The 13966-nt window shown below is 40.2% G+C and overlaps 1 protein-coding gene across 8 annotated transcripts in view; it reads left to right on the forward strand.

Moving 5' to 3' along the window:
- RASGRP1 (RAS guanyl releasing protein 1) overlaps positions 1-13819 on the forward strand; it is a 77190-nt gene extending 63371 nt beyond the window's left edge. For 5 of the 8 annotated variants that reach the window (XM_003900751.4, XM_021940409.2, XM_021940408.2 and 2 more), the window contains 5 exons: positions 358-502; positions 1509-1545; positions 2691-2843; positions 7518-7903; positions 11246-13819. In XM_003900751.4, the coding sequence (XP_003900800.1) occupies positions 358-502; positions 1509-1545; positions 2691-2843; positions 7518-7903; positions 11246-11380 (856 nt within the window). In that variant the 3' untranslated portion in view covers positions 11381-13819. Of the gene's footprint in view, positions 1-357; positions 503-1508; positions 1546-2690; positions 2844-5785; positions 5919-7517; positions 7904-11245 lie in introns of those variants that run through there. The other 3 variants (XM_021940406.1, XM_021940407.2, XM_021940411.2) reach the window with 3 other exon arrangements.
- Positions 13820-13966: the final 147 nt, after the last annotated feature.

The following is a 13966-nucleotide window of genomic DNA, read 5'->3' on the forward strand; positions in this document are numbered from 1 at the left end:
TTCCAGTTAGGTACTGTCTAAAGTCAGAAACTGTAGCATAAGACATTTCCTTCCCTATACACATGTACATTTTACATTGTTTCTTTTTCAAGTCTTATAGATAGTGGTCAAGTTAGTTAGGAAAACCTGGTTTGGCCAAAGAACACCTCTGTGGAAATGACTAATGCTGCCTCACCTACTTACCACATGTCATCTTGTATCCTTGTTAAGAGTAGGGCCCATGGAAGTAATCATAGCACATACCATATTACCACTGAGGATAAAAAGAAAGGTGAGTTTCTAAGGCTACAAGCCCCCCTTGCTACCTGCCTCCATGCCCCTTATACTCACATCCTTGCCTTGGTCATTTGCTGGCAGGGAAGGCCTCATCAGCAGGGATGAGATCACAGCCTACTTCATGCGAGCCAGCTCAATCTATTCCAAGCTGGGCCTGGGCTTTCCTCACAACTTCCAAGAGACCACCTACCTGAAGCCCACTTTTTGTGACAACTGTGCTGGATTTGTAAGTTGTTCTTAGGGTGCTCCAGGGTTGAATTTGGGGAAGAGTGTGGGCTAGTTTAACTAAGACAGGCACAGACCTCACAATCCTTATAAACCCATCCCAGCCTGGAGCCCAAACAGACACCTAGAATAACCTAGAACTCAAGCGTGTGGTTTTTACCTGCACTCATTGTCTCTCCCTTCTTCCTGATTGTTTTTTCTTTTCTACTGCATGAGGCCTTAGATAAATGGTACCAGAAATGCTGAATTAGGGATATACTTTTAAAGTATAATATTTATGTGCTGTTTCAAGTGTTATAACAAAGACATATGAGATACCTTCTGTCTTTAGGAGATGATATGGGCTATGCCCCTCCTCCGTTCCACTCCTGACCAATAGTTTCCCCCTAAACCCAGGTCCTGATGCAAGGCTCTATATCCTTCTGTTTGGAGTCCTTAGGAACCTGTTTGCCTGATGATTCATCCATTTCTGGAAAATGTCTGAGTCATAAGGCTGCTAGTGAGGGCCAGGCATGGTGGCTCATGCCTGTAATCCCAGCACTTTGGGAGGCCAAGGCGGGCGGATGAGACCCGGAGTTTGAGACCAGCCTGCCTAACATGATAAAAACCCGTCTCTACTAAAATACAAAAGAATTTAGCCAGGTGTGGTGGAACATGCCTGGTGGTCCCAGCTACTTGGGAAGCTGAGACAGGAGAATTGCTTGAACCCAGGAGGTGGAGGTTGCAGTAAGCGAGATCGCACCACTGCACTCCAGCCTGGGCGACCAGGCAAGACTCTCAAAAAAAAAAAAAAAAAAAAAAAAAGCTGCTTCTTGAGAAACTTTGATCAGCATAAACTCTTCTCATGTTTAATTTAAGGTCAGAAGGGACAAGACATGAGAGATGAATGAGGTTTCCTTCCCACTTGACCTAGAGAGTAGAATGAAGGAAAATAAAGGAATGTCACCTTGTAGCCTCACACCAGATGGATGAATGACATGTGGTATATTCTGTCTCTTGTTTCATAGCTCTGGGGAGTGATCAAACAAGGATATCGATGTAAAGGTAAGACTCAATATTGTTAACTGTTTTTCCTGGTGTATCAGTCCATTCTCACGCTGCTATAGAGAACTGCCTGAGACTGGGTAATTTATAAAGGAAAGAGGTTTAATTGACTCACAGTTCCACAGGGTTGGTGAGGCCTAAGGAAGCTTACAATCATGGCAGAAGGGGAAGCAAACGCATCCTTCTTCACATGGTGGCAGGAAGGAGAAGTGCTGAGCAAAAGGGGGAAAAGCCCTTATGAAGCCATCAGATTTCATGAGCAGTCACTCACTATCGTGAGAACACCATGAGGGTAACTGCCCCATGATTCAATTACCTCCCATCGGATCCCTCCCATGACACATGGGGATTATATGGGCACTACAAGGTGAGGTTTGGATGGGGGGACAGAGCTAAACCATATCACATGGTCTTAAGAGTCCCACCTCTAAAACATTTTTTTGCCCGTAGTAGTTGTCCATTTAGTCCACAGCTTCTCAGCAGAGTTCAGAGTCTCATCCCCAAAGTGGTTTCCTAGGACACCCTCGGTGAATGACCACCACACCGAAGAGAGAAATGCTCGGTTGCACAGTTAGGCAGTTTCCCTTGATCAAATCCACTTTCTGTTGATGTTGGCCTAGAACAGGGATGGCTGGTAGGAGATGGTGCTCCCATATAGTCATGGAAGGGTGGGTCCCCAGTGAAAAGGATAGAATCTCTTCTGGAACAGAAGATAAACAATTACTAAAGGCCCTTTATCATTCAGGACATAACTGTCCTTCCTTGTGACTAGGAGAATTCAGGAGTGAAAGAAAGGAAACCTTTTACTGCAAGAAAGAAAATAAGACCTAACAGCTGAGCGTTTCCAGAGGGTCTCACTAGAGTAGGCAGAATGTGTGGGATACCAGGACACCATCTCTTCCCTCCAAGGTATCAGGATACTGCTTCTGATGCTGAGACTCACTGATAAGGGCTACATTAAGAATGTGAGCTCTGGGCTTCACCAAGTGAGAAGAATGCTAGCTTCATTAGGAATGTTGTGTCTTAGCTCCAGAAGATAGAACAGACATGTGTGACAAGAAAGCACTGCATGAATTTGGTTGTGAGACACACTGGGGAAGAGAGAAAAATGAAAGACTTCTTGACCCAGGATGTCTTGTCCACAGACTGCGGGATGAACTGCCACAAACAGTGCAAAGATCTGGTTGTGTTTGAGTGCAAGAAGCGAGCCAAGAACCCAGTAGCTCCCACAGAGAACAACACCTCTGTGGGGCCAGTGTCCAACCTTTGCTCATTGGGAGCCAAAGATCTGCTCCATGGTAAGTAGGCACTGGGAACATTCATCTTGGAAAGTGAAGTAGGAAGCGAAAAGTTTTAGAGGAGGAAAGATTACCTCATGACTCTATGTTAGAGTTTAAATTTAACCTCAACAGCTAGGCCAGGGCTGACTCCTCCCCCAGTTTTAGATTTTAGCTCCATGATGCCTATGTCTCAGACTTGAGGTGTGAGAACAGCAGAGTCCTAGTTAGGCATAACAATCAGCAGGTACTTATTGAGCACCTACACCAAGCACAGATACTGACTTCTGGCCAGGATAGTCCCTCAAGTTAACAGTTAACTATCCCACCCTATCCCCAGCTCCAAACCCAAAACAGTGATAGAGAGAATATGTAAGTACATGCATATGTATGTGTGTGTATATATAATGTAAATTCACATACAAAGTATATAAATAACATTAAAAGGCACAGTGCATTCAAAAACAAAGACACACATCTCACAGGTCAGACATGTACTAGAAACACACAGCAAGGAGTAGATGCGAAAGCTACTGGTCTGCTTGGCTGCATGTCTAGAAGCAAGTAGAGGCAACTGCGAATTTGATTGCTGCATAGTAACAGAGACCACCTATGCATGAAAGGTGACCAGAACCAGACTTACTGCTTAAAATTGAGAAGGAAAAATCCAATGCTTAAAAAACTGTGACTATCACTTAGCAGCGGGAAGCAGACTTAGCCACAGGCAGTCTTCTAGTAGCTGAGTGACTGTCTATGATATCCCCAATTTTTCTCCAGGAGAGGAGCCCCAAACCATTAATTTAAGACCAGGTCCTAGTCTGGAGGACCCTGAGGGGCCAGGTAGCAGTAATTGTTGAAATTCTAGAAACAGAAGGCTAAATATAGAAAGGAAGGGTGGGGGGCAAAACTCCCACTCATGTGGAGCTTGCAGATTAAAATTCCAAATCATACAAGAAAAATCCTAGGACTAAGCCAAAACATTCAACATTCAAGAAATAAACTAGCAAATTCACTTATGTTAAAATGCAAACAACAGTACAATAAGGAAATGACTTTAAGTATGTTTGAGATGCCCCAGATCTAAAGTGCAAAGAAGCAGAACAGACTGTCTCTTGTCTTCATGGAGTAGTTCTAGTTAGGGGGAAGATAATATATAAATATAGAGCAGTTTAGAAACAATGCAAGAGTATATGCTAAGAACCAAATAGGTTGTAGTGACAGCAAATGACAGGAGGACATAGCAGAGAGATCGCTGTACTGGGGCTGTTGGGACTTTATGCAGAAGGTGGAATTTCAGCTAAGTCTAAAGGAAGGGTAGAATTAAGTTATGGGAAGAGGGCAGAGCACATTCCAGATAGGATGTACAGTAGGAGCAAAAGGCCAAGGGCAGAACAGCTCTAGTACTCTTGAGATAGTAAGCAACAACAAAAAAGGTGTTAAGGCGATTTAGGTAAGAGATGAAGTAGAAAAATGAGACAGTCTAGAGAGTCTTAAATGACAAGTGCCTGTCTATATGATAAAACGAGGAGCTATTTAAAAGAGCAGTGGCATCACCATGGCAGGCTGGGTGAGTGGGCGCTAATCTCTGATGCACATCATGCCTCCGGAGTTCACATAGCCATTCTCTCCCTCCCAGCCTCCCGAGTAGCTGGGACACAAGCGCCCACCACTCGCCCGGCTGGTACACCTATTTTACCCCAGTAGAGGCGGGGACACCATGATTACAGGAGTCACCACAGCCTGTGATCCTGCCTACATTTTCCCAGTACTGGGATTACAGTGAGTACGTACGGCATTGCTTTATATAAATAATAAACTCATTTATTGTTTTACTGGTTCCTAATTAAGTTTGTGGCACCGCTATATTCAGCTGCGGCAACACCTAATAAAGCGGTGGATTTTTGCTGCAGACATAATATGTTCGCCTGATCAAAGGTGATCAGTGTTTTGACATGCTGGCTGACCAATATCCGAGATCAAGAGACCTAGTACAGCACTATAAATCTCGCCGTCACATATTGATATGCTCTGCTAAGACATTGAAATGCACTACCAAATGCGAATAACCTATGGACAAAGTTTCTCTGGGCATCCTGTTAACTATGATGACCTTATCACTTCCAGGAACTTCTCACCGAAATATGGTAGTATTGGCATAATAAGGTACCACTTTTTGCGAAATGCCCATAAGGCTTGTTGGGAGGGTTGGAGACTGTAGGGCTTCTGCATGATGCTGTGCTGGAAGCCCTGATCTCGGAGCTGGCTGGTCAGCCAGCATGTCAAAACACTGATCACCTTGACTGCGAAGAACTATACGGTGCTTTAAGCAAAAATCAATAACATGGGTTAAGTACCAGTTTAATGAAGCCATGGAACTTCTAATTGAACTAAAGGAAGCCAATGAGTTTATTTATATAAAAGCATGAAATGGGTTTAACCTATGGCACATATGTTAATATCTGTTACTCTTTTAGAAAGCTCCCTAAAATTGATGAGCCGCTACTCAGATTTACATGAGTACCTAGAAAACTTTAAGTCCATGTAGTATACATTCTGCATTTGAAGCATTTCTAATGTTCAGTAGTATATATCAATATGCATTTGTTGATCAATTAGATCAAAGCTTTAGTGCTTTACTTCCATGTAAGAAATGCACATTCCTTTTTATCACGTCAGCCAAGTACAAATTTTCTGCTGTCTTCCTAAATCCTTCCCCTTACTATCTATCTAAACACAGGCTGACTTCAAACTTTTGGGATGTTTTGTTCTTAGGGGGAAAAAATCCTCTCAGGGTCTTAGAAAGAATATGCTAATCAACTAAGGATTTGATGTTCAACTTTTAACAAAAATCACAAACACCATTGTGAAAAATAGGCCTATACCCTATATTTCGTTCATGTACTCTGTATTTTCAGAGTTACACATAACCTTAGGGCACCACAATTCTGTCACATAAAATGCAGATTTTCAAGTGGCAAAGGTAGCAGAGAACAGCCTGAACCTGAGACCTCAAAAGGAATCCCTGAAGGGGCTGCTGTTAGAGATTTCTCCTCTCCAGGCCATCTCTCCTCTTGCTCCAAACCCTGCCCCACACTGGTAAGATAAGTAATTTTCAGGAAGTAGACCAACAGGTAGGATAAACATACATGTATCATGGGCAACAAAATGAAAATTACTATATTATTATAAAGTTGCTAAAAGTCAAGGTCTATTTATAATGGCAAAAATGACTATTGGATATCATCCATTCTTAGTTGTTTCCACCTCATTATTATCTGGGATGGTATCTGCTTATCAAATCAAAATTTCCAGTGATTTCTTTTAGCCCATTACTATCTTTCTCAATCTCATCAACTTTCACTTTCTTGAAACTTGTACCTCTCCTAATTTCTATAACACTGTGGTCTCTCAGTACTCTTCCTGCAATTTGAAGAGCTTGCTGTTGCTTTTTGTTCTTATTGCTTTCTTCCTTTTGCTCCTCAAAGTGTATAGTGCCCAAATTTCTGTCCCAAGCTCCCTGTATGTCTAGGAATTCAACCTAAGTAATGGACGGGATTATATTCATAATTTGACAATTTATGTTTGGTAAAAAGAATATATAACTGTATTACAGAAAAGTTGGAAAATGGAGATAGAAAAAAATCATCACCCATAACACTCCTCCAAAAAAGACAATAATTATTTTAGGGTGACCATAACAATTTAAATATTTGAGCACTTAAATAACTATGTAATTACAATTTTGAGCTTTAATGGATAAATATTAAATGTTAATTTAAATTATGTTCTCTTTGGCAAGAGTTAAACTAGCATCTTTGTAAGATTTCTGGTTTTACAACTGGTTGATTCTGGTCAAATACTAATTAGAAAACTTTTTTTGTTGTTTTTTAAAGCCATCTTGACTATACTAATCCCGTGTCTTCAAAGTCAGACTATCCAATGTTTTAATTACTGCTGAGTCTTTCCAAAAAGTAAACTGAGATGGTCTGCAGCTTATCTTAAAGCCTATCTATCACTCACCTCAAATGCATCTGCTCTTACTCTACTTTTCCAGGAAATTACTTCTTATGGCTAACATTACTAAACTGGGTCCTGGGTAGTGGGTCTTAGTTGAAGACAACCAGAGAAACTTACCTTTTTCCTTTCAGTATCAAACAAGGGCAATACATTTTAAGGTACATTTCCACAAAGCTAAAACTTCCTTCTCATGGTTAAGCTGTGCCCATTGTACAAACGGGTCCCCAGAGAGTTCTTATCTGTTAGAGGGTATCTATATCAAGACTGAGACACGAATGCTGAGGGTTCCCAAATTTCAGAGTCAAAAAAAAGTATGTACGGAGCATTTCTGTCTATGTACTGTTCTTATTCTCTTTATTTTATGAAATTCTATAGCACTGAGGCAGGGGCTTCAACTTACCTCCAAAAACAGAAACCCTCTAGGCAACCCGTGTGCAAACAGAAGAAAATGCTCTTTCTCAGGGTGGATGTAGCTTGACACCAGTGGCCATGTCTTGGCCAGCAAAGCCCCTGGATTTCAGCCCTCACTTACCCCCTAAATTGGGTGCCTGAAAATGGGTCCTCTGAACATATGGAACTCCTGTAACAATAAGAAAGGTCGCATTGAAACTAACATCTCAGTCTTGAGTCTCTGCTTTCCTGAGCCAGAGTACTAGCATGTCCTGTATCTTCCTACAGCACCTGAGGAAGGACCTTTTACGTTCCCTAATGGGGAGGCTGTGGAACATGCTGAGGAGAGTAAGGATCGGACCATCATGCTGATGGGAGTGTCCTCACAGAAGATTTCTCTTCGGCTGAAGAGGACTGTTGCCCACAAGGCCACCCAGACTGAATCACAGCCTTGGATTGGCAGTGAGAGCCCTTCAGGTCCCTTTGTGCTGTCTTCCCCAAGGAAGACAGCCCAGGATACTCTTTATGTGCTTCCCAGCCCTACCTCTCCATGTCCCAGCCCGGTCTTGGTCAGAAAGCGGGCTTTTGTCAAGTGGGAGAATAAAGACTCCCTCATAAAATCAAAGGAGGAGCTCCGCCACCTGAGACTGCCTACCTACCAAGAGCTGGAACAGGTACCTTCCTTTTCCTTTTCCTTTTTCAGACTATCATAGAGAAGTGGAGCCAAACCAGGACAGAGCATGGAAACTGAAGATTCAGATCTGGCTGATTACAAGCAGTCTAAAAAAAAAAGGAGCAGGGGAGAAATGGGGGAGGGAGAAACAGGGAGGGAGACAGGGAGGGAAGGAAGAAAGGATGGATTGATTCCAGCTTTCTCACAACCCACTGGGGGCCTTGGTTCACATTACACAAGTAGCACAGGCTATACAGGGCTCCCCGTCACCACACAGGTGGTGGCATTTCGGAGTGCTGGTGCCAGTGCCCAAAGCACTGTTTACTAGGCTCATGGAGAAAAACCACAGTATCTACTGGTCAGCTTTACTGTGCTGACACCACTTCTTTTCTAGATGGAACTAAAATGAACTTGCCTAAATCCTCCTTCCCTAGAGGTCTCCTTGGTATGTTCATCAGGGTTATGGTTTGGGATCATTATGGTTACCTAAGCATCTTTCTAAGAGAAGTTAGTGATCTTAGTTCTACAGCAACAACAATAAGAGAAAGGTGAGTGTATTGTGGCTCACCATAGAAAATGCCTCCCTCCTAACATAAACGAGGAGAATCTTTTCTAACACATCAGGGAATATGCTGATCTTTTACACATATTAGAATAGTGAAAGCAACAGTAGCAAGCAAATGCACAGTTGAATATAATATAGAGCAATATAATGTATAAAATATTAACAATTATGACAACAGGAGCTGCTTTTCAATGTTAGGCTCACAATGTCCTAATTACCAGGTACCTAACAGAGACAATGGAAAAGACAAAATAAAGTTTACCAAGGAAAGGAGAACAAGAGTTTGGAAACATGGTACCAAGGCTTGAGAGAAGGGAACAATGACATTAAAAATAGGAAAACAGGGCTGGGCAGCATTTTGGGAGGCAGAGGTGGGTGCATCAGTTGAGGTCAGGAGCTCAAGACCAGCCTGGCCAACATGGTGAAACCTTGTCTCTACTAAAAATACAAAAATTTAGCTGGGCATGATGGCAGGTGCCTATAATCCCAGCTACTCAGGAGGCGGAGGCAGGAGAATCACTTGAACCCAGGAGGTGGAGGTTGCAGTGAGCTGAGACCAAGCCATGGCACTCCAGCCTGGGCGACAGAGTGAGACTCCATCTTTTTTTTTTTTTTTTAAAAAAAGAAAGTAGGAGATGGGAACAGCAGAAGGAAGAAGAGCCAACAGCCAACTGTTGAGATACTCAATTCTGAAGGTTCAATCATGACTATACTTCTTTTTGAGTATACAACTCACAGGGCTGGCTCAAGAGGTATTACCTATAATTGGTAATGAACCTACTGTCCCATGGCATAGTAGTTTCTTAATTATAGGTAACTAAGCCATTTTAGAGACAGGGAAGCAAGGACACATTAATATCAACACTACTATTCACTTTATTAGAGAAGAAGGAATGCCTTTCTGGCTCTTCCCAAAAACATCAAGGTTTGCACTGTGTTTCTGGAGACCTGTCAGTGCAAACACAAAACCAATATCCAGCTAGTAGATTCCTTATATAGTTCTATATTCTACAGAGTGAAAAACTGTCCATGAGGGCTTCAGGATTCCCTGCATTGTCCTCAATGCTCTATCTTTCCTGTCAGACCCCCAGAAACTGAATTAGAGAAACATGTGAAGAAACAAGTTAGACAACGTATGTGGAACTCTTGATTTGGTGCTTGGTACAAAGAACATAATATTTAGAGAAACATATGAAAAAAGAACAACGGATTTTCTGGATGAATGGTACTCTCTTGCTCAGAGTTATCGTTAAGATGTGCTGTAAAAACCAAGTCAGAAGGTGGCAAAACATGGGTTAGACAAACCCCTTCCTCTTTAGGGACAGAAACTGCCAAATGCAACTTTTAAAACGATGAAAGAAACCTCAAAAAATGAACTCAATAGAATAGAAAGAACTTTGGTCTTGGAGGCAAAGATTGGGGTTTTCAGTCCCAGACATTGCTTACACCAGCTGTGAAACTCTACAACCTATTTGGTCCCTGTGAAATACAGGGCTGGGATTCCATGTTCTGTAAGGTTTGCCTCAAATCTTGACATTTTACATGCTGATGAAAGGGAAAAATGTGGTTGGCAACAATGCTTTGAGAAGTGGTTTGTAGGAAGACTAGAATTCCTACTCAGCAATATCAGAGGCAGTAAACCCTCTTACCATTTTGACCACCACCTCTCTTTACTTTTTAGGTTTGTCAGATAGACCTAAGGTCCAGAATTCACTGTGTGCATTTCAGAGGAACAATTATGTGTCCCACTTTCCCATTAAGTATAATCCTTACAATGACTAGTCTATGTGTAATTCAACAGTCCTATCCATCATAACTAGTCAAATTGTCAGTATTTACAATATGTAATGTAAATTAATAAGTATTAATAAATATTACATATTAAGTATAATGCACCACTGAACCAGCACGGGACAAAAGCAAATAAAAGCTTTTATGTTTAGATATACCAGGGTTCAACTCTGCAGTTTTATACTATATGGCAACATTTTCCTTTGTAAGATTGGAGGTATACCACCTATTTTCAGGGTGTTTGTGAAGGTGAAGGTATTCCATTATCATGTCACACAGTACAGGCACATAGCAGGTGCTCAATATCATACAGCAGCTAAGACAGCTATCTACATAATTCAGATTGAGAAACAACCCAGTGTATCCCAAATTACCCAGACACTGTCTATATATAATATTCTCTTGGAGTAATCCGTATAGGATAATATAAGAACACTGGACTCAAAATCAGAAGACTGGAAATCAACCGTTGGCTCTATAATGATACCACTACAAATGAGATCACTAAATCTCAACTTGGAGGGGGAGTAAAATTCTTAACGTCATCAAAAAGTTACATTTGTTTTCAGTAATTTGTGGGGAAAAAACTTAGATAAAATTAACTGTAACACCTCGCATGAAAGAATTCTCAGTTATGCTTTCACGGCTCAGACCTGATCAGAGACAGTTTCTGCCAAGTTGAGATCTCCCGCAAGAAAACATCCAAAAGTTTTGTCATTATCTACCTATTGCTCGGAAATGGTTTATTCTGCCTGCTAACCACTCACAAACTTTGATATGATAACAAAGACTAACTGCTGCTTACAAATGCTCGTTTGATATTTAACTTGCTATTTTCTATTCAGGGCAAAATAACTATCTTGAAAATAGTTTTTAATTCTCAGCCACAGTGAATAAGAGATGCCAATCAAAAGTAGCTCTCAATTTGTAATTCATCTGCTATTCATTGCTGCTTTATTAACATACCTCATTCTCCTTTCCCTTTAGGAAATAAATACTCTGAAAGCAGATAATGATGCCCTAAAGATTCAACTGAAATATGCACAGAAGAAAATAGAATCCCTCCAGCTTGAAAAAAGCAATCATGTCTTAGCTCAAATGGAGCAGAGTGACTGTTCTTAGCCCAGAAACTCAAGTAGCACAATCTGTAGATGAGTATAGTGGAGATCTCATTTCCTAAACTGTAACGCACAGACCTGAGGAACTTTAGATTGACCAGCTTTAAAACAGTACTTTAAAAGGAAAAGCCTGTTACTGTTTATTTACCTAAAAGATTCCTAATGTGCAGCATTGTTTTTCAGTCAGTTGACTCAAAGGGGGAAAACTAAAGAATGCAAAACCTTTGCTATTCATACCACTGACGTTCATCAAAAGTATGCGATCTAAAACACGACTGTCGCTTCCTTACAAAGGGGCATCTCAGTGGCCTGCCTGGCTGATTCGTCCTTAAAACTAAAATCTCTGGAAAATGTATTTGCTTCTTACCCTGTGTTTTCTGCAAACTGACTTATTTTGTTCCAGCCAAAGCTTGCTAATAATAGAAAACTACCCATATTCCAAAAGTAGATTTTCTCTGTATCCCAGCATACTTTGTGAACCTGGCTCCTCCTTCACTACCTCAGATCTAATCAACTAGCCTATGTACCCTCCTTCCTCACTACAGTCATAACACACGAGCATATCTACCTAGAAGCGAATTTCTACCGATGTAGCCACAACTTTTTAGAGGCCTATTAAACATGACATCATCCAATTGCAGGTCAACTCATAGTTGTAGCCTTGCAACTTAACAGTCATCATAAAATAAGTAATCAAATTAGGTACCTGGAAACGTAGTTATTACCATCTCATATTACTGTCTAATTAAAATAAACCTAACGCAAACATGTTTGTCCTTATATATTCTACAGTGGATAGAATTAGGAATTGATGGCTTTAAAAAAAAAAAATCTATGAAGAGTCTGTTTAACTCTTCATGTTCCATCTTTATCTCTGAAGTAAACTATTTTGAAAGTCCTCTTTTTTAACTGAATTTGTGCTTAACTGTCTTCACTATTAATACTATTTAGAAATAAGCTAATTGGATCAGTGGCTTAAATAACAGCTGACTGTGTGTACATATGTATATAATATGTATATACAATATCAGGCATGCATGTGGCTTGGAATTTTGTTTCCTCCATAAAATGTGGAAGTGAATAAAACAAGTTTTAGTCATTTATACAAAGTCACAAATATAAAGTTCAGTTTGTCACAAGATGAAATTGCTCACAAGGTAAAATTGTATTGTTTGGCAAAATCACAAGTAACAATCCTGTGAGTTTTCTATTATGCAGGTTAATAATAAATGGGCTCATTTAGTTGCCTGGGCAACTATTCACAAATTCATTTGTCAGCCTCTTTTCAGTTCTCTTAAAAAAACAAAACAACATATGATCATTTTCCTTTTTGGGGGTACTTAGCTTCCATGCCTATTAAGTCTGCTACTCGACTGACTTGAAATTCATAAACAAGTTGTCCAATTGCCAAGAATATGTTAACAATTAAAAGTTCCAAACCTTAAGCCAATAGCACCAAGTCTTCATAAGAATACGAAGTATATATACAGTATTGCTTACCTGGAGGATTCAGATCATTTAGGAATTCTCTTTGATGAAAGGCCAGTTCCCATTTGCATTCCTCCTTGCACTGAATTTTAGTAATGTAGAACTAGCTTGTAGTTAGTGTTTCATTATATTATAAAGAATCATTTTACACACATATTTACCCTTTTCCAAATTTAAACTCAGAAATACCCAAAGCAGGCCTGCTTAGGCCCACTACCTGGCATATAAACTTAATAGTAACACTTTATTTGCTTTTTATAGGACAAACATGAGTTAGGACAAACTCTAAAATTCATATTCTTCACTGTTCTTCTTTTCCTTTTATATAGACCAAAGACGGTATACTCCAATTTTTTAAAACAGTCAAGGAACACAATTTTTTTCATTCTTCCTACTCTGCATTCAAAATAAAGATCCCCAGTTTTTATATAAATAATCTATAGGGATTCAAAAGGTCGCAGTCCCCTTAATTAGCCAAATTAGCAATGGCTAAACAGTATCCAGTACTGCAGAATTTATCACTGAAATGGATAAGAGGAAACAGTTTCATCACAGGTTTTTACAGTCCAGCAAGGGGCAACGAGGTATAGTATACAAGTTAATAGTATTTGCGTTGAGCAACATGGGGCTAGAGGGATCACAGAAATAATAAGAAAATAAAAGCAAGGTTTTGGCTTATCAAGCCGAGTGCACATTTTTGCATCTCACACGACTTTAGTTTGGCCAGGTATTTATCTGCCAAAACAAGGACAGATCTTGTTTTATTAACAGCAGGATCACTTCTCTTTTTCTTTGCTGACTCACCTTTTTACTGGCCCGTTGTGAATTTCTGTCTAAAAATGTATAATATAGAACTGCAAGAAAAAAACAAATGTACAGATTGTAAAGTTTTTTGATACCTAATGTAAGTTTTCTTTGTGTAATATTTATATGATAAAAGACATTAGGATCCCTACAACATAAATGTCTTGTGTTTCTTCTACTTCGTGACCATGTAAACACTTTACCTGAATTTTTACTATAATCCACAGCTAAGACCACTCCCCTATTCTATTAATCAAATTGAGTTTTCCTGGAAGGAAAGGCACAGCAGCTATTCAGT

This window comes from Papio anubis, chromosome 7, assembly GCF_008728515.1.
Source record: "Papio anubis isolate 15944 chromosome 7, Panubis1.0, whole genome shotgun sequence".
NCBI classification, from domain to species: domain Eukaryota; kingdom Metazoa; phylum Chordata; class Mammalia; order Primates; family Cercopithecidae; genus Papio; species Papio anubis.